This window comes from Lonchura striata, chromosome 3, assembly GCF_050655825.1.
Source record: "Lonchura striata isolate lonStrDom1 chromosome 3, ASM5065582v1, whole genome shotgun sequence".
Classification (NCBI taxonomy): domain Eukaryota; kingdom Metazoa; phylum Chordata; class Aves; order Passeriformes; family Estrildidae; genus Lonchura; species Lonchura striata.
Genome location: NC_140705.1, coordinates 54,208,541 through 54,231,649, shown reverse-complemented (window position 1 = coordinate 54,231,649; position 23,109 = coordinate 54,208,541). Strand labels below are relative to the sequence as shown.

General features: G+C 37.4%; 2 protein-coding genes across 35 annotated transcripts in view; one reads left to right on the top strand and one right to left on the bottom strand.

The window, feature by feature from the left end:
* Positions 1 to 9,642, top strand: part of EPB41L2 (erythrocyte membrane protein band 4.1 like 2) — a 111,244-nt gene extending 101,602 nt beyond the window's left edge. For all 34 annotated transcript variants that reach the window (XM_085575175.1, XM_085575148.1, XM_085575173.1 and 31 more), the window contains 3 exons: positions 1,849 to 1,929; positions 4,507 to 4,645; positions 8,378 to 9,642. In XM_085575175.1, coding sequence (XP_085431301.1) covers positions 1,849 to 1,929; positions 4,507 to 4,614 — 189 coding nt within the window. In that variant the 3' untranslated portion in view covers positions 4,615 to 4,645; positions 8,378 to 9,642. The remainder of the gene's footprint in view (positions 1 to 1,848; positions 1,930 to 4,506; positions 4,646 to 8,377) is intronic.
* Positions 9,643 to 13,052: 3,410 nt separating this feature from the next.
* Positions 13,053 to 17,657, bottom strand: SMLR1 (small leucine rich protein 1). The gene is made up of 2 exons (XM_021540561.4): positions 17,404 to 17,657; positions 13,053 to 14,116 (listed from the first exon to the last, which is right to left on the bottom strand). The coding sequence occupies exons 1-2, from the start codon at positions 17,534 to 17,536 to the stop codon at positions 13,962 to 13,964; spliced, it is 288 nt and encodes a 95-aa protein (XP_021396236.3). The 5' UTR covers positions 17,537 to 17,657; the 3' UTR covers positions 13,053 to 13,961.
* Between the last annotated feature and the right edge of the window lie 5,452 nt (positions 17,658 to 23,109).

Genomic DNA, 23,109 nt, shown 5'->3' with positions numbered 1-23,109 from the left:
TAAGCAGGAATATCTGGGAATAGGACATGGAAAGGGGGAAAAATATGATTACTGGTCTTTCAGTAGTTCATATAGGTCTTATTTCAGTATTTGACAAATTAATATGTAACTAAATTTTTGCAGGTTCAGTCCTGTTGTCACTCACTGATGATATTCTGAGACATTTTCATTATATTCTGAGATTCTGATATCCTACAGAATCTTTGCTAGTGTAACTAACTTTTCTCAGGTGCACAGGAGCCCTGCATGATGAACTGAAACAATGGTTCCCAGACTTTGCGTTCATCATCCTTGTGCTTCAGGTTTAGGCTGCATTTAAAAAACAGATCATTCTTTTAGATTACTTTGCAAGTGCGCTTGGGTACTGAATTATTTCCTTTTCATTCCATGCTTGAAAAGGAAAGGAAAACTCAGTGTTAGCAGGACATCACATCTGTTTCATTGAAAACATGAAACCTACCATAGTGTGATGATTGTTATTGCTAATTTATGTAAACATTTGTCAAATTTTAGGCATGCCTAAACAACACATGCCTTTGAACCCTTAGCACTTTTTCTAAGAAAATTACAGAAAACATTGTTTAGGATAAAGAAAAATGGAAGAGGGAAGCAAAGTGTGAATTCAGGATTCTTCCCCCACCAAGATACAGAAGTTTTACAACATGACACAATTGAATAATTATTCACTGCTCACTGGATATATTTTCTAAAGATTGAAGATTGAAAGTCATATGCACAAAATGATAGTGGAAGAATAATGTTGGAAAGTGAGTCACATGAAATAAAGTAAGCTCAGAATTAAAAATGCATATGTTAAAAATCCATTGATTATAAAGACTAGTCAATAGATCCTTTTCAGACTCCTTCTCCTTTTTGGAACCATTAAGCCACCACCATTTAAAAAAAAAAAAAATCTTTATTCAATGAATTGAACCACAGTTTTGACAGGAAGTGTACATTTTCTTGTCAAATTCAGATGTCAAATAGTCTTGCTTCTTGGAAGGAACAATTGGAGAAAATGGTCTCAGTCTTGTCTTCTACTGAAAAATTACTGGAATTACCATGATGCAGCAGATCCTTATGTTTTTTGAATTTATGATAAACAGTCAGTAACAAGATTGTTTGAATTTTCTAAGCTGAGTTTTTATGTTGCATTGCAAACTGTTCATTACTGATAAAGGGACCTCCCAAAATAGTTTTAATATTCTAATGGTGTTATTAATGGAGTCATCTTGGCTCTTCCCTGGTCAGGGTATCTTTAGTAGTTTATTCTTTTCTCATACACAGGCTGATTTAAAAGGCAAATAATGTTATTTCTGTGAGAATTTTTTTATAAGCTGAAGTGTTTTAATCATTTGAATAAGAAATGAAGAAAAGCACAAAACTGTTCAGCAGTGTAAAATATGTTGGAAATATCTGATGAAGGTCCTTGAATGGCAGAACTGAAAATCAGATCATATTTGTATTTAATGGCACAGGATTATGACTATGGAGGGGCCCCTGATAGATGGGTTGGAATAAAAGCAAATACTGTTGGAATTCCTATGTTGCCAGATTAATATGGCAGAAGAAGCTGGAATTACAGTTTGCCAGACATGGGATCTAGTAACAGGAGTAATTCTCTATTGCTTGATTTTTATCAAGTTTAGCAATTGCTAGAGAGTGACCAACTGTATAGCTGAAAAGGGAGAGAATGATTAATGCTGAATGCATTTACTACTAATTGCAACTCAGACACAAAAATCTATTTGCTTCAGTGCAACAGAAGGTTGTGCTTTGTAGAAATATGGAATAATCACAGGGATATTTTTCTGTTTTTTTTTTTTTAAATTTTTCTGACTTCTGTAGATGGTAAAAGGTGGAGTATCAGAAACAAGAATTGAGAAACGCATTGTCATTACTGGAGATGCAGATATTGACCATGATGAGGTGAGTATGCAAATTTAACATTTAAAATGTGGATTTTGTAGTCTCTGGTGAGATCTAGATGGTGTTTCAGAAATATGAAGTAAGAGAAAGGTAGAAAAATTGAATAAAATTATATAGAAACTCCCTGAGACTGTTAATTGTGTCATAGTTTTTAAACAGTTGTGTTTTGCTATTAAGAAGCCTTTTGAATATATGTGAAAGAAAAACAGCATTTGCAAATTTGCATCATAGATCATGTGAATGGATTTCTGCTATTTTTAGAGGGATTACTCTTTTTGGAGAAGACCCAGTTTATTTAGTGCAGCTTTTGTACTGGGAGGAAAAACATTACTGAAATAATCTTACTTTGATACACTGATCTGGATAGATAGGAGTCTTTTCTGTATTGTTTTAGCAGCATCTGAATGCAGCACTCACTTTGATTGAAAGCTTTGAAATACATTAGAACATTAACTCCTTGAATTTAAAAATTAGGTTTTGGCCAGTATCTGTAGAATTATGTCTAACAAAAGTAATTGTTGATCTGCTGTAATTGTACATACCTTTTATCTCCATCAGTACAAAGTAGTATTTTACAATTACTTAGTAACTAAGGTTAAAATCACTTCTATGTTCCAAATTAATAAGGCTGAATTTGAGCACTACACAGGAAAATAATTGAGAAAAGTCATTATCTGGTCTTTGTAGTGATGATTACACAGGGTTTTTTTTCATCTAAGAAACTAGTAACAAAGGCAATCAACAGTCGTTAGTTAATACAAATAGAAAAGCCTACCTTGCAGTGAATACATTTCTAACTTCATGAAGGCTTCACAAATCAGCATAACAGGGTTCAGTTTAACTTATGAATTGTAATATATTGAGAGTTTTCAAAGAGTTTATTTTCACATTTTGATTTGTGTCCAAGAAGTGTCTTTGGCAAGTTGAATCTGTTCTTGAAACTCATAATCAGATGACACAGCTGCTTAGCATCAGGCATGGATGGCTCTTGTTTGCCTTGACACACATGGAGTGCACTTCAAATGTCTGGAAAGGTCACAAAATAGCTTTAGTACACCAGACAATTCTCAAAGCCCTTGTTTAACTTGTGATAACTGACTAATGAAGCAAAAACTGAAATTACAAAAAAGAAGTACAAAATGGAATTTTAATCACTGAAGTTTAAAACAGCAGTGAGCAGCTTTTAAGAGATTTAAGAAATATCTACCACATTTTCTAAGTGAATATGAATCTTCTTAAATGCCCAAACTACATGCTAGATGTTTATTTTTTCTATTAGCTCTCTATATTATTAAAACAGTTTTCAATAGGAAAACAATATTTTAGTGTCTTGTTTCAGAAGACAAATATTTGTATTACTTGTAATTTACCAGATAGAGTCTTAGGGTTTTTTCGTTGTTTATGGTTTCATTGCTCATAAACAACAAACATTGTACCAATGCACATCATTCCCTTAATAGGATTTCAAATACAGTGTCACATAATAATTAAGGTGCCTAATGCTGGTGTTTTCCATCTTTCTTCAGAGTTAGTTATATCTTCTCTCACTTAATACCTGTAGCTAGCTCAGGAAATAGTCACTTTTCTAAATTATGATAAACTTTTTTGTTGCATTATATTTTTCTTACTCCTTCTAGTATTTTGCGGGGGGTTAGTTGCATTTGGTACTAAGGAGAACAGGTCGACTTTTGCTTCTGAATACCTTCCCATGTCTTCAGGTTTTTTCTTGTATTAGGTTCCAGAAGTAATACAGCTCACTGAAAAAAGATGTGCACTAAGGTGTCAGCAAGAAAGAGAAGGGCCCAGGTGCTATTTCACCTGTGATGATTCAGAGTGTGCTCTTATGTGGTTGACTATGATGTAGAATAAAATATTACATTTCAGTTGGAAGGGACTTATGATGGTCATCATCTGATCCAACTGGGTATATCTGTACATCTCTTAAATGATAAAATTTCTTAAAATGGGGAGGGATTATTAGCATCTGAATGATACTTGCATTTACACTTCCCTGAATTAAGCTAGAGAAATTTCTCTTAAGCTAATACAAGGAGAAAAATGGGATTCTTGTGCTGAGAAATTTGTTATTATATTATTCCAGAGTTTCAGTACCACACACAGTATACATTCCAAAGTATCTTTCTGTTTTGTTCAGGAAACTTGAAGGGCACTCTTGATTTTCTGTACTATCTTAAACTCTTGTTATGGTGTATTTGTTAGATCTTTTGCAGAAGTTCACAAAGTTCTGGGAGATAGAAATACTTTTTTTTTTTTAACATAAGATGAGCTAGAAAGTTATCTTAAAAATTTCATGGTTACTTTGTGACTTCCTGGAAATCTTGGTAAATTTTTAACACGGGGGTGGGGAGGCAGTTTGGGGTCTTTTTCTTTCTTTTGGGTTTTTGGAATTGATTTGGTTTGGGGGTTAGTTGGCTTCTTTACTTTTGATCTCAGGTTCAGAAATTTGCAGTTCTGAAAAATTATAACCACATTTTCCAAAGGTACTCTCCTGTTCTCTGGCCCCACATGAATGTCCTCTTGATTTTGTTAAGTTCTGTATTTCCAATACATTTGCAGGCCCTAGCACAGGCAATCAAAGAAGCCAAAGAACAGCACCCTGACATGTCTGTGACAAGAGTGGTGGTGCACAAAGAAACTGAACTTGCTGAGGAAGATGAAGACTAAAATCAAAAATGCCCTCAAGCAAATACTTCAGGTAAGCTTATGTAGATAATTAACACAGGAAAATGTGGTATCTGTTTTCTGTTGCATTCATGTCTTTTTAGCTGAAAAATCTGGGGTGTCTTTAAGATAGGGATTCCCAGAAGGGTGAATTGAAACAGGTGCTAATAGAAGACTACTAGTATAAGATTTTTTTATCTTAGGTCTAATCTGACATTAATTTCTGTTGCAGATGTTCCTATATATGTCTCCCAGTTTTGTCACAATACTCTCACAGCATTTTCTACAATGTCTGGGCAAATTGTTATAGTTTATATTGAAGTGGATTTGGGCTATTTCTGCAACATATGAAGGATGTGTCACACTTTTCTGTTTACCTGAACAATTATAGTTCTTATAACATCTTCCTTGTTTAGTGGGAAGACTGTGTAGTTTTCAGTAATGAGAGGACACACTTGGACGTTTCAGTTTAGTCAGCTAATCCTTAATCCTAAACACACTGAGATTTTTGGCCTTTTATCATTTTCCCAGGCAAGAAGGTCAATGTAAAAGCTCAAGTTTTAAAGCCTTTTATCAGCTATTTGAAGTCATATTAGTTTATTAGGCCCTCCTTTCTAGGTTGAGAAAAAAAAGGAAAAAAACATGGTTCACCCTCATGTATTCAATATAAAAAGCAGGTTGAACACTGAATAAATCTGCTCTTGCACTTATTATAAACTGATATCTTAAAGCTCTGTAACCATTTGGGTGTGTAAATTTTCAGATTCCCAGTACTTGTCACATTGTTAGTATGAGACTTGAGCTTCAGGTTTTTTCAAAATTGATGGTTTTGTTATTGGTTAAATGGTTATCTCAATGGGAGAGTTTTATAAAGAAATGTAAAAACCAGGGGTTTAAGCTTTCATTAGGCTTCTGATTTTTTTACTGACTAGCCTCTGTATTTAGCTGGAAGGGCAGCAGTGTTATTGTGTTACATCTCAAGAAGGAAAATTGGTTTAGTACAACTTTGAGCTTTTAATATGCACTTTGATCAATGTTGATGAAGGGGGAGACAAGGTAAAAGCAATTCATTTTATATGTTTTAAAGAAATGAGAGTAGTCATGATTCTTATTTCCCCAGTTCAGTATTTTATACAAGGGTGGTTGTGGCCCAGGGACAAGAGACTTCTATGTCCTGTGCAGGCAGGCATTCCCTTAGTATTGAGCAAAATTATTTACCCAAGGAAACTAGCCATTATAAATTTCAGTCTGCAGCTTTAGCAAACTTGAGCACAGCCATGAAATGCCAGGAATATATGAAAAATGAGATACTGACTTGAATCCAAATTTGGTGTAAGGTACTAGAGGGGAGGGTGTTTTTCACATAATCCTGATAATCTGTCGTGTTAAAATGATCTATTTTATTGCTGTGCCTGAATTTCCTAAAAGATGAAGATATAACTGTTGAAGTATCACTTCTGGGATTCAGAAGAGCAAAGATTCAAGTATCAGTTGAGAGGTTATGAAATACATCTATTGAATACTGCTCCATGGAGCATGACCATTATCAAGGAATTGGACTCTTCCTGAGCTAGTCTGATCACAGATGCATGTTTTCAGCTGAAAGACATAGACTAAAGCCTTAGTTTATTTAATCTGCCTACAAGTGTCTTTTTTCTTAACATCTGGATCATAATGAGAGTGTGTGGCTTAGGAAGGGGAGAGCTAATATCCATTGCCAGATGTTTACATGGATATGGTCAGTTGAGAGACTGCCTGTGGTGGGCTGTTGGGGCAAGAGTTTTTCACATCTGCTGGCAGAATTGTTTGGTCTCATAGCTGTACACAACCCTGCTGGGAGCTTGTCCTGAACTCCTACTGTATGCATAGAGCAGCAATGTTGAGTGCCATGGGGAGTACGAGAGTAGGATGGCCTGCCCTCTACCTGCAGACAGGAAGTTTATCCATCTTTTCTGTCAAAGTGGTTCCAATTCCCTTCCTGACCTTGTACAGATTGTATTAGAACTACAATGCTTGTTATGGTCATGTGTGTTTAGACAGTATTTTCTGGCTAGTTTTTCTCTGAACTTCTCAGCATGTTAATTTGCATAATTTTTCAGGATGTAAAATACAGTAGAACTGAGTTTGGGCTGTCTACAGAAAATTTCTTCAGATTAGGTCAGATTATTCTGTTTGAAAAAGAAATTAATATTTTTTTGTTGATAAATATACAGACCAGGAAAAAATATGGATCATGTTTGGAAGTGCTGGATGAGCACTCACCTGGATATTCATGTTAGTATTAATACTTTTAAAAATTGACATAAGATAATGCTAGAAACTGAAAATAACACTGGATGTTGGGTTGCTTGTGAGGGACAGTTGGGGAAAAGCACCAAAAATAAGGAATATCACGCAAATGTCTGGTTTTTCATGTACCTTTATTTCAGCATTCAGTTGGGTTTGTTTCATGGCTTTGTTGCTTAGTGATACTGAAAATGAGTATAACATGTATACTCCAGTTTTGGTTTAAAAGCACAGGAGAGGACAGGGAACTGTACTGAATTCTGAGACAGGGAGGTGTTGATTAGTCCTCACATCACATAAATGTTCTAGAAGGCTTGAAAAAATGCACATCACTTTTGTGAGAGCTGTTTGCAGTAAGGAGAATGCCTATGCTCTGGGTGATTTCACTGGTCCCTTGGTACACAGCAACATCAAACATGAACACTCAAACCACCCCTTGCATATTTTCAGCACTTCCATCACAGGATCTAAGGTAGAAAGAGGCACTGAAACAGCAGAACAGATGGTTTGGATTTGCAGGGTTTTACTCTTCTATGTGCTACCATCACATTTTGAATTCATTATTAATCAGTGTGAATTTAAAGGTCTTGGAAGCAGGGATTGCCTCTTCTCTTACATGTGTGTAGAATGTGCCAGGTTCTTCATGCTACCTTAATCCAGAATCAGTGTTCAACACAATCTATCCCATAGAAGTAATTACATCTTTTTAGAGGGGCCTGGGTCACGGGAGGAAAAAATGACCTTGGCAGGTTTGCACCATGTCTCTACACTAGTGACATGCTGAAAAGTTGATTCTGTTCTTTCATCAATTTGTAAAATTTGTTCCTGGTCTTCAATGCCTGTGAGAGAATAAAAGAGGATATTTCTCCATGCTACTTTTGTGTCAGACCTGGAGACTTGTTTGACTGATGATTCCTTTCAGTTAAACTTTAGGGAAAAAATTTAGAAAGCTGCCACAACTGCCTTGAGTATCAGCCCAGAGCCTTTTGCTCTCCTGTGCTAAGTCAATGGAGTCATGCAATGAATTTTGCATAGTTGTTTCTGAGGCAATGAAAGCTCTGATGACTACAGCAGTATTCTTGGTGTAGACTTGTTTTCTCTAATAAAAGTAAAAGATACTGCATTCTAATTCTGAAGGATTGATGAATTGAACAAGTACCTTCCTTTTTTATTTATGCTCTAGGTTGTCGATTAAAATTTTCAGTAAACTGTACAAGTGGCTGCAATTAAAATGAGAATTTTGGGGTGGGAAGAAATGCTCTAAAGCAAGATGAGTACTTTGAGAAAGTGTAGTACAGTATGCCTAATGACTGAAGGGGGTTTTAGTCAATGCAACATTTTTTAAATTAAATAAACCTTCCCTTCTTGTTAAAAAATCAAAGAACCCTTCATAGATAGTTACTTTCTGACTATGATGTAACATTGACATGATATCTGTTATAAATGCTTATGTGACCTTCCATATAATTTTTTCTTCCAGAAATAGAAATGTCACTGACCACGAAGAACTGTAGTCATTCCAAGACATCATGACTCCGCTGAATCCACCAGGCCTAGCAACAATGACCAGATGTTCACGACTTCAATGCCAATACCAAACTCCATTTTAACATCTTTGGTCTATATTCCCTTACAGTCTATCTTGTTTTTTTATAACCACTTCTTAACAATCTTAGAGTTTTCGGGTTTTTTAAAATGAATTTCTAGAGGGTATGATCTTCTTTCGCACAAATACTTGTATTTTTGAAACTGATTCTTAATTATATGAAAGTGAACAAAAGAAGTCTGGAAATCATTGTTCACTGGAACAGGTGGTAATTGTGCAGGAAGGAGGATCTTTACTAATTTAGATATAGTTTTTTTCAGATATTTCAAGTGAAATCTCTTACTGGAGTAATTTACAGAATTTTTTTCAGATTATTCAGGTAAATATATGATATCACATAATGAAGTTTTTTATAAAAATAAAACATTTGCTAAAATTTGAAAAAATATATTTCTTTGGATAAATTTTATACTGGTATCTCTGTAACTCTTTCTTTTCCAAGGTTCTCCTCTCTGCGGAGCAGAGATGGTGTGGCAGTCTGTAGAGGAGAAGGAGTTGCAGACAGATTTCTTCTGACTGAGCACTGTGTTCTTTTTGCACTTTGGTGCCAATGCTCAACTTTTTGCAGACTTTTTGCTGTCTGCAGCATTCCAGATAAGGAAAGAAGGAAGAACAAAATATCTTTCTCTTTTTCCAACAAGAGATGATCTAGGCAGCTTAAAACCGTAGTGCTTTTTTGTTTTCTTACTGTGTCCCAGTTCCAATACTTCCACTATTTGGATACATGTGTAGAATGCTCGCTTGCTATTAAACCTCACTGTGTCTCCATGTTAGAACTGACATTTCTGTTACAGAGAAGGTATATGTTTCACATGCTTCCTCTAATGGTTAATGCAGGTTTTTAGGCTACTGAATAAAAGATGTAAGATGAACTCCACTTGTAAAGTAGTACGAGAGTACCATCAGTTGAGACTGCCATGGCAAAAACCTGTTAATTATATTGGGGTTTATTTTTCATTTGGTCTTGCTGCAGGGTTGTTTGGTTTTTTGGTTTTTGTTTGGTTTTTTTTTTTTTTTTTTGCTGTTGACTCTGTGTATAGTTAAAATGCCAAATTAGGTTTATAGTAGCTTGAAGTTGTATTAAGTGATATTTTGCTTTCTGTAATTCTGTTATAAAATAAAGTTGTTTATTCTCTGTATGACTTTTGGTACTCAGACTTAAGCTTGGAAGATATTTGACGTGTGCAGATTACTTCTGAGAACTGCAATTCTAGAGGTCACAGAACCTTAAAAAACGGATTATTGCAAGTGGTCTGCAAGGGTGCCAGAAGGGTGGCACAGTTGCATGGTACTTAAGTACCAGTGTTTTTTAAACATCTTCCAATAAACTCCTGATTTCTGTAGATTAGAGAAGAAATCTTCAGCTGCCAAAAAAGAGGAGATTTGAACATCACACTGGAAGTTGAAATGCCCCTTGGTCCCCAAGTGGTTCCACTGTGTTCATTGAGATGGAATCTACTGTGGTTTTCAGATAGCAAAACAAATCATAAAACTTCTCACTACATTCTCATTCACTTCTGAGCAATGTATTTTTGGTGCTATTCTCAGTTTAGATGGCTGCCATCTGTCAGCACACTTGTGTAACAGAAGTTCTCATTAGCTTTGGCTCTGCATATTTTGGATAACGTGTGACAACAGTAACAGAGATGTTAATTTCTATACATATGTAGGCATTCTCAACTGCATCCACATTACCTGGAGAATTAGCAGATAACAGTCTTACCTGCTTTCCTTCAAAACCAGAGGTATTCTGCTTTTCAAAAAGGGGAAGAGAACCCCATCCAGTGTCTGAGTAGGGAGGTTGTCAAAGAAGTGGCAAGTTTGGGATATGTAACTGTAGGTCACAATGGACATGCATGCATTTAGAAGGATGTCTAAGTGGATTTTTTCCTACAAAAGTGTAAGAAAAAGCTATATAAAAATATTTAAGGTATTTTTGATATGGTGTAGTATTAGTTGCAGATCTCGTTTGGTGGATAGCATGTTGCTTGAATTCATTGATTTTAGATTGGTCTGATTAGTTAGACAGTAGATCAATATTGGTTTAATTGCACTTGTATTTAATCCTTAAAACTGCATATATAATTTTGAAACAATATTACTTTCATTGAGATATGTCTTTCTTCAAATACTAATAGAACCTTTTGTCAGAAAAATTAATAGTATTTTCAGGTCAGCATAGCTTGTGCATCGCTGTCACTTGCATTGATTAAATATGTACTAATTAAACAGCCATTGTCATGCAGAAAAACATAAGCCCTACGTGTGATCAGTCATACAAATAGTCAAGGTTTAAAGATGCAGGTTGTATGTAATTAGTCAAATTATTTGGAATATTGTGCAATTCTGAAGTCTCATTGTTTCCTTTTTATATATAATATATCTACAGCAAAAACTACACATGCAAAAAAAAGAAAATTGTTCTCAAGGCACTTCACAAACCAGCTTTATAATACATGGGCAATTTCAAATATAATTACAGTAATTAATTCTGCTTAAATACTTAGAAAAGTGAGTCATGTGGGTCTTACAAAAAAAACACTTAATACATCTGCCTTTTTAATAATGATAACCTCAGGGTTCATAATAAATGTTGGACTCATTCCACAGATTATTTCCCAGATAAAGCTTTTGTAAAGGGTAGGCATGCAAATCCAATGAAAAACTTTAAACAAAAGATTTATTGTTCAAAGCAATGAGGAACTATAGTACAAAGTGTTTCTTGAAGTATTCTTCTATTTGACAGTCCAGCTGAATAGCAACTTTTAATTGGGCCACAGAAGACATCAAACAGATGGAATAAAATACTGACAACACCTCTGGAAGATCTGAAACTTCTGATTTTCAGGCTGCTCAGTTGTTTGGGGCTTTCATACTGCACTTGAAAAGATAGAGTAGTAATATTAATACAAATTACAAGCATTGGAAATGCTGTGATAATTCCTGTAGTGTTAAAATATTCTGTTTGGTTTGAGGCAAGTCCTACCAGAGTTTTTGGAGGTAAGTCTATATTAATGTCTCTGCTGGGCCAGTCTAAGTGACTAACTCTCCCAGATCTCTGTCTCTGAGGCTACTGGTATTTGCCTTGGGTGTGTGTAACTATGATTACTATATTAGAAAGTAGTACTTTCCCAAATAGTCTTCCAGCCTTGAGCAATTTTTGAATAATTACTGGTGTATCAGTCTTTATTTCTCTGCCTCTGGATTTTTAGCTAATCGCTTTTTAAAATTTCCTCTGGCAGGCATTTTAACCCTTCTGTGTGTCTTAAGGAAAAAAAGAGCCAAAAGCATTTTTTGTGTCTTTGAACCTGCTCTAGAATCCTTGGACAGCATCGCTGCAGACTTTGGAATAGACACCTGTCAATCAGTCTCTTCAGTCATTCCCCAGCCAAAAGTGCTTTGCCATCTCTCTCAGTACCTTTCCAACTTAAATGTTGAGGCTTGAAAAATTCTGTTCTGGGAAGCGAAGGGGAAGTGGTCACAGGCAAGAAGGTTTCAAATTATGTAGGTGGAGTAGAGTCTAACTTCACATTATTGCTAGAGACAGGAAGAGAGGACTCTTCAGTGACAGCAGTAATTGAAGATACATGTGTAGAATGCTTGCTTGCAACTGCTCTCCATATATATTTAGATAACTCCTGTATAATTTATGTAGACAAAGGTGTTGTTCTCCAGTGTTATTTAAATATGTCTTTTCGCTTTTTGAAGGAGTTGTATGGGATGCTATGGTGTGTTTCATGCTGGTACCATGAAAACATATTTCTTGACACTGTTCAGTAATGGAACTAAAAACAAGAAGGCAAAATGAGAATTTCCCTTGCATGTTACTAAGTCATGAATGTCAGATCCTCCTATATGTTAGCAGTTAGAGCTCAATAAGCAGTTCTCTCAAAGGCACAGAGTGTATGTATACAGCATTTTTGTTATCTGTACCACTAGTTTACAATGAAGTGCTGTTTAAGAGTTTTACCACTTCTTGACATTTCAAATCTCCCCATTTTCAGACACATTGTGAAATTTAAAAAATCAATTTTCATTCTGTATTTTTTACATGTGGTCTTGTCCAATCTTTTCTTGGGCAGTGAGAGAGTGAGTTTTTGACATTTTGTATGTTACAGTTTCTTTAGCATTTGATCAATCTCCCAGATCACTGCTTTAAGAAGGCAGCATCCTTCTTAAATGTAGAAAGTAAATTCTTTGCAGCAGCTGTCTCAACTTTCTTGTAAAAGATTATGTTTCCATTTCCAAGCAATTGCCCCTTCACCTGTGCAATGTATTCTGTTATTTGCATAGATGTAAATTAGTGTGATGAATTGTCTTTTTTTAATTTGGGTAGTGTTAAAATGGGAAAGAGTGTAAGGATGCTTGCTGTTTAAATTGTTTTTTTCTCCACAAACTTTGATAAATTATGTTTTTTTTTTTAAACCTGTGGTCATGACCTCATTAGTATTTCTATAAAATGATTCTAAGGAGTTCTTAGAAGTCTATGAGAACTGAAACTGTGCAAACCACACATAATCTCAGACAAGGCATTATCTACTCTTGCAGGATGAGTACTGACAAACAGCTTTAATGAAAGGTAATTGCAGACTGCAATCATTAGTGGGCAGGGACAGTTAAAACTGAGGACAGTAGTGATAGTCACTTCTCATTCCTTGCCTTGAGAGCAGAATCAGAGAAGCTAAAAGCCAGTTGTATTTGCAAACAACCTGAGTTGCATTGTTGTGGGCCATCTGCCACAGGCAATCTGAAATGCACTAAAAACTGTACATCTACAGCTACAAGGGAGCAGGCAGGAAGATTTTTTTTAAATGTGTCAATTGACACACTAAAAAGATAACTCCATGCTTCTGCAGTTTTTTATTTGCAAAAGTAATCCATTTGTCCTTGAAGGAGAGTAATAACTGCCTTACAGAATACTGACTAAATCTCTCCATGGTTTCAAAATTTGGCATTTTTGGTCAGCAGAGAGAAATCCTTTTTTTTTTCCCGCTACTGTTACATTTTGCTTCCAAATTCTGTGGAAAGGATACTTTACAAACCCCACAATCTTTCCCAAAGTGCACAAGCTAATAAATGTCAGTTCCCCTTCAAAACTCTTTTCAAATTCCAAGATGTCAGTGCTTGATACCAACTTGTTACTTATGCATCTCAATTTCATAAGGCTGCCTGCCTTGGATGCGCCAGCTCAGCTCTCTCAGGAGCTGGTTGTGTCCTTTCTCCCTGGTAGGCCAGGGAGGGGCTGGTGAGCAGGGTGCTGTCCCTCCCAGCAAATCCTGGGTCAGGCAAGGGAACCAACGCAGGTCATTGCAGGAGCTCTGAGCTGCAAGAACTCTGGATGGCGGCAGCTGTTTCTTTAGGACGGCACAGCACTGGCTTCTCCTCTCCAGCTTTGTTTTCCTGTGTGGTATTTATTTACAGCCATTTATTGTTAAACCTTCAGGGCTGAGTACTGGGTTTAAGCTTGCTTCCTGAGACGAGAAGCTCCCTTAAATGTCCTTGAGTTCTTGTATCTGTTCTCTTTTTGTCCGGATCTCCTGGGTTTCTTCCACTGGCCACGGTGATTCAGAAAGGCATTCCCAGAATCTTGTGCCATGGCCATTTCCTCCTCAACTGAAAAATAATCCAAACAACACAAGAATTCCATTAGAATATGCTGATTTCTTATGGTGAGTTTTTATAAAGAAAAAGAGCTGGCTTATATTAATAAAAACTAATCTTGCTAAGGTGAAGGTGTCTAAAGAGCATGCTGTTACTAGTTGGCCCATGATTCTAGAGAGTTGTCTTCCGAGTGTGAGTCTGGGGCTGTTACTATGCCCAGTGAAGCACTAACATGGACTATTGACATCAGCAGAAATGCTCTGTTTTCATTTGCCTCCACAGCTTTCAATCAGAATAAAAGTTTTAAACAACAGCAAAGAGCATATTTAGTTTATACTGGCAATTCGTGTTCTGCTTTACAGAACTGTGGCTGTGCTGTGAGAACTGTGAGCTGGCCTGATCCTCCTGATGCTGCCTGTGTTACAGACAAAGCAGAAAAATGCTTGCTGTGCACATAACTGGACATCTTCAGAACAAGACCATGCTGTTGGAGGCTTGGAGATTATTTGAAGAAGGATGGAGAAACAGAAAAAAAACCAAACTTAAAACCCCATTAAATACTTGTTATTGCTAGTTGTTCAGAAGAAATGTGGGCTGTTTGTGTTAGATGATTTCATTTTATTTATAAGGTATTTATATAGTGATATATTTATGCAGAGCTTCTTGCTACACAGAGAAAAATACTTATTTAACAACAAAGCAAAGCAGTCTTGATTTTAGTAATAAAAAGTTATCTCCTTTTTTCTTTTTTTCCTTTTTTTTTTTTTTAATAAAAGAGATCTAGGGAAATGGGAAGCTGAAACCTGCAGAATTTTTGTTGTGCTGTAGAAGAGACAGCATTTGAAGGACTCTGTTCTCAGGCTTATCTATTTCTCTCACCTGATGGTCTTAAGCTAAAGCCGTCTCCACTTGCTTGTACAGGGAGAGCTGCTCAGATCTTTTGTGTAAGTTGGCTGGAGGCCAAAACAGTAGGTTGGTCTCTGACAGTCTCAGCTTAAGAAAAAGATCTTGGAGACAGAGTTGGGTATGCAATGCCTGAAGTATTACATAGACAGGAATTCATCTCGCATCCTCTTGAGAATCCCAGCCAGAACACCTGTGATCTGCAAACTAAACTCTCTCCTGAGGCATTGAAAAGCCAGATGATTCCTTTCAAGCATCCTTGGTTTTGAAAGAGAAGCGCAGCAGCAATATTCCTTTGGCAAATTAGTCTGCCAACTACCTCATTCACCTCTCTTACACCCTTGATTACTAATCTCAGAAAATTTACGAAACCATTGCTTTGCTTAAACTCATTACAAATCCAAGGCTAAGTTTTCTGTGCTGTAAGAGAAGCAGAATTTAACATCTGTGCTGTAGATTATTTACAAACCTGCAGAAAGTGTGCATAAGGAGGATATGAGTGCTGTGAAAAAGAGGCAGGACAGTCTGTTTTAGCAGTTGATCATGCATCACGAATGCAAATGTCTGTGGGATTTTTTCAGATGTGTTAATCTGGCTTAATGAAAGTATTGTCTGAGCCCCAGCAAAATACCTGAACTGATGGGATCAGTAGCCCACCTGCTTTTACCTTCATCCTAGCTGGAATAGAAAAGTGAGAGTAGCACCAGCTAACAAGGAGTTCAGTAGCACTCTGTATTATAATTACTAATGTCTGACTTTATATTATATGAGCACAGACCTCATATTACTTTGCCTTATTTCCTCACAGATACTGAATTGCACAATGTTTTGGCATTGCACTGTTTTTGTTGTTGTTTTATTAGTGTGTGAAAAAGCATTAGCACCTTACTCTAAGAATAATCTATAACCTAATGCAGGTCTGGATTAGGCATGAGGAGCAGGCTGCCCTTGCAGATGATTTCAGCATCTGAAAGCACATCTTGACCAGGAAATGTTTGAGTTTTAGCAGCTTGAAGGTAACTTGAATTGTGTGCTCATATGCAAACAAACACCTTTCCTCTGTTAAAGCCTCAGATCTAAATGCCCAGGGATGTTACACAAAAGAGGAAGTTTGTTTATTTTACATTTCTGGCTGCATATGACCTTTCTTATGTTAAGCATCCAAATTTTCAGGATAGAGCAAAATCTGAGAGCCCAAATTACAGTGCTTGGCCTGGCATCTAAGAGAGATTTATTTCCTGTCCTTGCACTGGTGGGTAAATCCTCCTCCTGCTGGGCTGATGCACCCCAGGCCAGCTCGGTGCGAGGCTTCAGCTGATCTACAGAGCCCTGTGGACAGGACTGGCCTGTGTGCCCCAGCCTGCTCTGCTGGAGCTGAAACCTGCAGTGGGAGAGTTGTGAAATGTCATCCCAGGCAGGTTTTTTACCAAGCTGCATCAAGAAGCATCTGCAGTTTACAGAGAAAACCTCGGCTGTCCCCTTAGCTCTCCTGACACTCCATATGGAGAAAATGCTCAAAAGACAGATAATCTGAGGAACAAGCTTAGCCCAGTGTTAGCGAGTGTGCTTTCAAAGAGCTGAAGGAAAGAATGGCTGAGGCTTCAGGCTTCAAGCCAATGTGCCCCAAGGCTGGCTTTGGCAGCTGGAACCCTAAAGCAAGAGCATGTGGGAACCTCCCGCTGCAGCTGGGACCCAAATCTGGAGGGCATGAAGATCATCCCATCAAGACTGGATGGTCTGAGGTACAGGATGTTCCTGTCTAAAAGGAACTCCCTGCCTGCTACAAGTGTAGCTCAGTTGGGCCAGGTGAGCAGCCTTAATTCTCAGTACACAGATGTGTTGCAATCGCTGTACATTTGCATTGGGGTGGGTGTTTTTGTTTTACTCAGAAAATGGATTTTTGAAGTGAGTTTAAGCTGATTTTAAAATAGAAAAGGCAACATGGTAAATGTGCACTTAGGTACAAAATAAAAGCAAATAAATACTTCTGAAAGATCATAGACACATACTCAAAGCCCAATTACTTATAGGGTGTAACTTCTGCTACCTGTCTCACTGAAGACTTGCACAGTATAAGCACAGAAGAAACTGATCTGTGAAAATGTTGCTTTAACTGCCTTTTTTCATTCTGGTTGCCCTTTCTATAATGTAAAACAGTAAAATCTCCAATAATATAGTATATAAAACTATGACATTTTAAGTGAGAGGTCAATTCAAGTTCTAAACAAATACCTGTAGTCTTTTTCAAACAGAAAATGGTCTAAAATACAGTACAACTTAATAAAATTGTTTCTGATCATAGCTGTCTTCAGTTTAGTTAACGGTACAAGCCTAAGTCGTCTGTTGAATGAGAAGGTTTGCTTCCCTCCCGTCTTTGTCCCCAAGTCCTGACTCACCTTCTCTTAGTTTGATCCTGAAGTAGACAATTAGGAGCAGCAGGAGTAAAGCCACGGGCATAAAGATCCAAGCAAAGAGCACATAACCAGGCAGCTCCCTCACAAACACTGACAACACGTAACCTACGCTCATTTTCCTCTCTGGCAAATGTGCCAAGCCAGATCCTTAAGGTCTCCAAGGTTGGACCTTATTTATCCTGCTTTCTTCCTTTTTTCCCTGATGGACATTCTGACCTTTGCTCAGGCCATTATCTCTTTTTGGACTTTGGTTTGTTTGTGTAGGTCTGTGATCTCAGTAGTACTGGAATTCACCCACAAAGTTACTCAACAACAAAGTTTAAAAGTGTGTGCTGAAGTAATGTAGGGCTTTGAAACCTTTGGATGTTGGGCTGGGCAGGGCTCAATATGTGAGGCTGCTGCTGCCTTTTGAGCTGTGTGGGTTCTGTCATCTGCTAACAATGTACAGGCCATTCTGAATAATAAACACCTTCTTCCTAGATATATTATTAATTTTACAGTAGACCTCAAATGCTCACTCAGGGTTAGCATTCCACTCAGGATGGAATTTACAACCAGGTTGTACATTCTCACAGGCTCTGAAGAGTTTTCAGACCAAACCACTGAGTTAAGAAGCTGTGGTGATACGGTGCCGATAGCATTCTTTCCAAACAGCAGCTGTGGAACAGTGAAACTCAGGAAGGTTTCTTTCTCAGTAAGGTTGAAAATGTATGATTTTAGGGGCACAGATATGCCAAAGAATTCAAGAACCTTTTAAATGTTCACCTGGTCACCAGCCTATGGCAAAACTATGCCTTGCATGCATTGATCTTCTTAATCAATTTTTTAATTATTAGTTATTTTATAGTCTTCTACATCTTCAGATTTGCAACCATATTGTAAGCAGTTCTGTCCAAGAAAGACTGTACAAGGTTTGCTTCAGTAATTCAGTAGGTGGGTAGGCTAGAATCAAGGGAAAATGCAGTAGATTTTAAGACTTTCAGGGGAAAGAGGTACTTCTGTGTTCACCTTTTCTTCACCTATTGTTTTCTAGAGGCAAACAATCTCACCTAAAAGCTATTTGAATTTTTCTGAACTGTAAGATATTTGAGGACCTGTCTTTTTAGCAAGTGATGGAGAATGTAATGTTTACAGGCGAATTCCTTGTTTTGTTAATTACCTGCTGATGTAATTGATAAAAGAGCAAATGGAGCGTGTCTTATTTCTTGCTTATCCTTGTTCAGCTTCAGCTTCGTTATATCTTATTCTGACTTTTCCTACAAGATGTTTGACCTCATTCGTAAAGTGCTTTATGATCTACTGATGAAAAGCATGGATTAAAAGCCAGATGGTGAAGATATTAATATTATTATAGGCCCATCTGCTGCCAGGTAATTCCTTCCTTGAACAGATACCTGTCACCTGTGATCAATAAATTCCTTAGACTTTGTGCATGAAAAGTTAATACTTTTTTTTTAGACTATTGTGATTGTTATTGCTCGGGTTTGCAAAACAATTGTGGTATTTGATAAACACTCTTCTGGCATATTTTTTAAATTCCTCTCTAACTGATGTTCTTATAAAAATATCATGAGTAATCAGAGAGCTCAGTTTTTCAGAGTGAAGTCTGTGACTGAATTCTGAGCACTGTGTCATTACAAAATGAGCCGGGGGATACGTCTCTGATATGCTTGTTATGGACCTTAATGACATTTATGGGTGCTAAATACCTGCAGACTAGGGCAAAACACTCGTGTATTTTTTTAAATTGGGTTATTTTGTGCTCTTGTGATTACTATTCCTTTATGTCAAATGTGAGTCAGGGGAGTTGAAGTAAGTAGCTTGACTTGCTTGTCACACCTGCCTCTCATAGTTCCAGGCACCTGATAGATTGGAAGTGGTTAATTTTTGCTGAGGAAGAATAAGAAAATTCTCAGCTTTCCACATTTGCACAACCTCATTGAGAAATGGCATCTGCCTACTCTGGTCCCAGCAATGAGGAATAAAACTTGGCTCGTGTCTGCTCAGTGTGGCAGACATGTAATGCAAATGGACAAATGCCGTGGAAACGAGGTCAAACGCATTTTTGCCATGAAGGCAGTTGGTTTCCTGCCTGGTTTGGCCGGGAGGGTTTGTGTGAAGCCAAGGGCAGCTCTGCTGCTGGGCAGGCAGCGGTGATTGCAGCAGCAACGCCGCGCGTGTCGTCTGCCGCGGCCAGAGGAAAACTGGGAAACGTGGGCCAGGCGTGGATTACTAACACAGGAACATATGGTTTCCTGGCTGATCTGTGGAGCTTGGGTGTGCTTGGGAAAATAGATGGATTCATGGGCTTTTGTCATTGACTTTCACAACAGAACTGATTGCTTGTTACCCCTGCAGCACTGCAGGGTGGGCCTGCCCCAAGTTTGCTTTATGATTAACAGGGATTTCAGCTGTTTCCAAGTTTTTCTTTTGGCTTGAATCAGAAACCTAATTTCCTGTGAGAAGGAATTTAAGGAACATTAATTTTACAGCCAATAAAACTCTTATTTCAGCTTATATGCAAGAAATGTGAACACGAATGAATTAACTCAAACTTCAAATGACTTTCCATTTTCCAAACTTGCCAACCAATACCAGAAATTATGAACATCACACCTACCTTGTTGGAAGGAATTACTTTTACTGCTCATCCTCGTGTGTGCACATATTTTCACACATGCTTATTGAATATTTTGTTTCAATCACAGTTTCCAAAGGAAAATATTATCTTAAAATTTCTAGATAGCTTTAGTAGGTAATATAAAAAGGCAAAGAAGTACCTATTGGTGCTGAGGGGAAAGAGTAAGATGTGCCTGTGAAGACTGAACCACAATAAATAAAGAAAACCTAGTTATTGCAGGTGCTCAAGAGCCTTGGCAAAAGCCAAGATGCACATGTTTTGTACATGCAAATTGCCAACACGCACAGCAGATGATCTGGCACAGCTGAGGTTGCACTTTCTTAGAGAACACACTGTAAAATTCGCTGTAAGACTGAAACGTTTTGTAAAAAAATCAATATTTCTGTCATTATGGTAGAAAGAGGAAGCAGGAATTCAGTCCTGGCTCAGTAAAGACAGAGCGTTTCAGCACACACCAGTAGGTCAAAACTCTTGTTCCTCCCTGAGCAAGAGCTGGAACTGGTCCCAGAGGGCTGGCTTTTCCCAGAAGTGTCCCTAGCCCAGGATGGATGCTGGTGAGCTGGGTAAGGCTGTTGGTAAATTGGTAAGTTTATGCTGCTCAGAAAACACATTTTGGATGATAAAGAGCTTTAGTTCCTGGGGCTATCAAGGCACAAGGTTTCCTGAAATGTATATTAAGGTTATTAAATTTAAATGCTAAATGAGCATTTAGATCTATCTTTATCCTGGATGTTCTGATAGAACACCAAAATTGTTTGTTCTCCTTTCCAACATAAATTCAATAAAGGTTATTAGATCGGGTAGTTTGATATCTTTATTATTACAGGCAATTTCATTTCCTTCCATGTCCTTTGCAGAATCCAATAAATTGATTGAGGCTTGTTTTCCCAAAAAGCACTTAGCTTTTGTTTGAAAAGATCAGGAGACAGAGAATCATCTGTCTATTTCCATGCCTTATTCAGGATGTAGAACACCCGCTTCACGTCTGGTTTAGAGCTTGTCATGGTTCTGCTTTCAGCCACTTGTTCTGCCTGCACCTTCGTCAGGGCATCAGGGAGTTTTGGGAGACCTGTTATTTTTCTCCTGTGAAAGTATCTATGCCTTGCAGGGTCATGCCTCAGTCTCTTTCCTGTTAAGCTACCCATTCTGGTCTCTTAATTCTTTACAGCAGGAAATACAGGGGGTTTGCCCATCCTTGAAATTATTTTGCAGGTTTTCTGTTCTTTGTCTAATTTTTAAAGGTATCTTTTGAAATGTGAGCATCCTGACAGTTGCAATCTCATAACCTGAGACATTCCTAGGGGTAAATTCATGTCTCTATTCCCACTTGCTAATCAGTTTTTTACTAATTAGGTGGGCTTGTGAGACCCTGATTCCTAGAGCATTTGGATTACACACCTGCTCACTATCTCAGTCCTCTTCAGAATTGTGGTTGCCCAGGGCAAGTTTTAGAAACCTCTTTAAAATTTCTTTCTAGATGAAAAATTTTTGTTTGAAAATGTCATAATAGCTTGTGTCATGATAAACCAAACAAATTATCCAGATCACACAGCCTAGCTGCTTGATTCTTCCTTCTCCTTACTGCTTAGCATCAAGCCTTTGATTATCTGCACCTTTTAGAAATGCTGACTTTATACAAACTTCTACCTGATGTTTTTTTTTCCCCTCTCCTACTTTGCTAATTTTCTACCTTGTTACTTTTCTAATACAAGTATTTGTGTCTTCATAGTGTAAATTGCTTCAAATTATTGATCCAGCTGAAAAGCTGCAGAAGCTGTTTCTGGGTTTTGAGGGAAGGTGCTAATGACAATATTGTGAAACTGGATCCATTTTCTGGTTGAGTTTGGAGTCAGCTTTGCTGCCAGATGTGGAACCACTGCCTCACCAGAAGCACTGCAGTAGCTACCCTGTGGATATGACTTAAGATCCCTGCAGCAATTCCTAATTCATTGTGTGCTCTATTCATATAGAAAAGTGATTACTTTTTAATGAGCACATTTTGTGCTATTGATTCAAGTGCCTTAGAACTTCTAGGTGTATTGAAGCTGTGGTTGACGTTATCACAGACTTGTAATCTCATTAACAAAGAAGCATCTATTTTGCATAAACTATGCTAAGTAGCTTATTTATATTCTGATTTTCTATCTCTTTGAACAATCTTTGCATTCTTCATGGCTTGCATTTGGGTTTTTTTACCTATAACTAGGCCAGGTCATTTGAGCATTGACATGAAAATAATGGGTTTTTGGGCTTCTCAATATTATGATTAAGATTTATGAAAAATTAACTGAAGTGGAAAAAATGCCAAAACCTTCTTGGCCAACTTCCAGGCCTCTTTCAGGCTTCATGATTTTTCAGAGTTCAGTACAGGTTATTTAAATTTCAGCTTTGAAGTTAATCACCTGTACTGGTGAATAGTAATCTACATGTGCCCAAACATTTGGCAGTGGTACAAATGGATGAACCTTTTATTTGAGTACAAACCAAAATATTCATTGAGAGTAATACATTCTATACATTATTGCTTAAACCACCCTGATATGAGCTGCTGTCAACATATCTCTAGCTTCTGGTACAATTTTGAAAGAATAAAAAATCTGATTGTTCCATATCCTCTGACCACAGCATTTTCCATAGAATCCATTTTTTATATTCATGGCTTGTCATGCTTGTCCTTGACTTGAAATATGACTAGGCAGAGAGCCAGTAAATTTTTCTTTTGGAATTATTTGTGTTTCTGTTAAATACAAATTTTAAAATGTGTCAGATATTGTAAGTTAATAAATATTTACTTTCTCCTTTGAAGAATTTTGCTAAAAGTTTTGGAAATGGGTTGATTTCTATTACCATTTTAGTGTACGTGTGTGTACAGTTTCTTGTTCGAGCTGCCCACTGCTCACCTGTATCTGATGAGACTGTTTCCCAATGACTCTCTGCGACCAGCTGCTCTTCACCTGTTCCAGCACAGGGACTATTTCATCTGTACCTGGCAAAAACTAGTCCTGCAGCATCCCTCCTGAATCCCTCTCTGTTGGAAGATCGTGGAT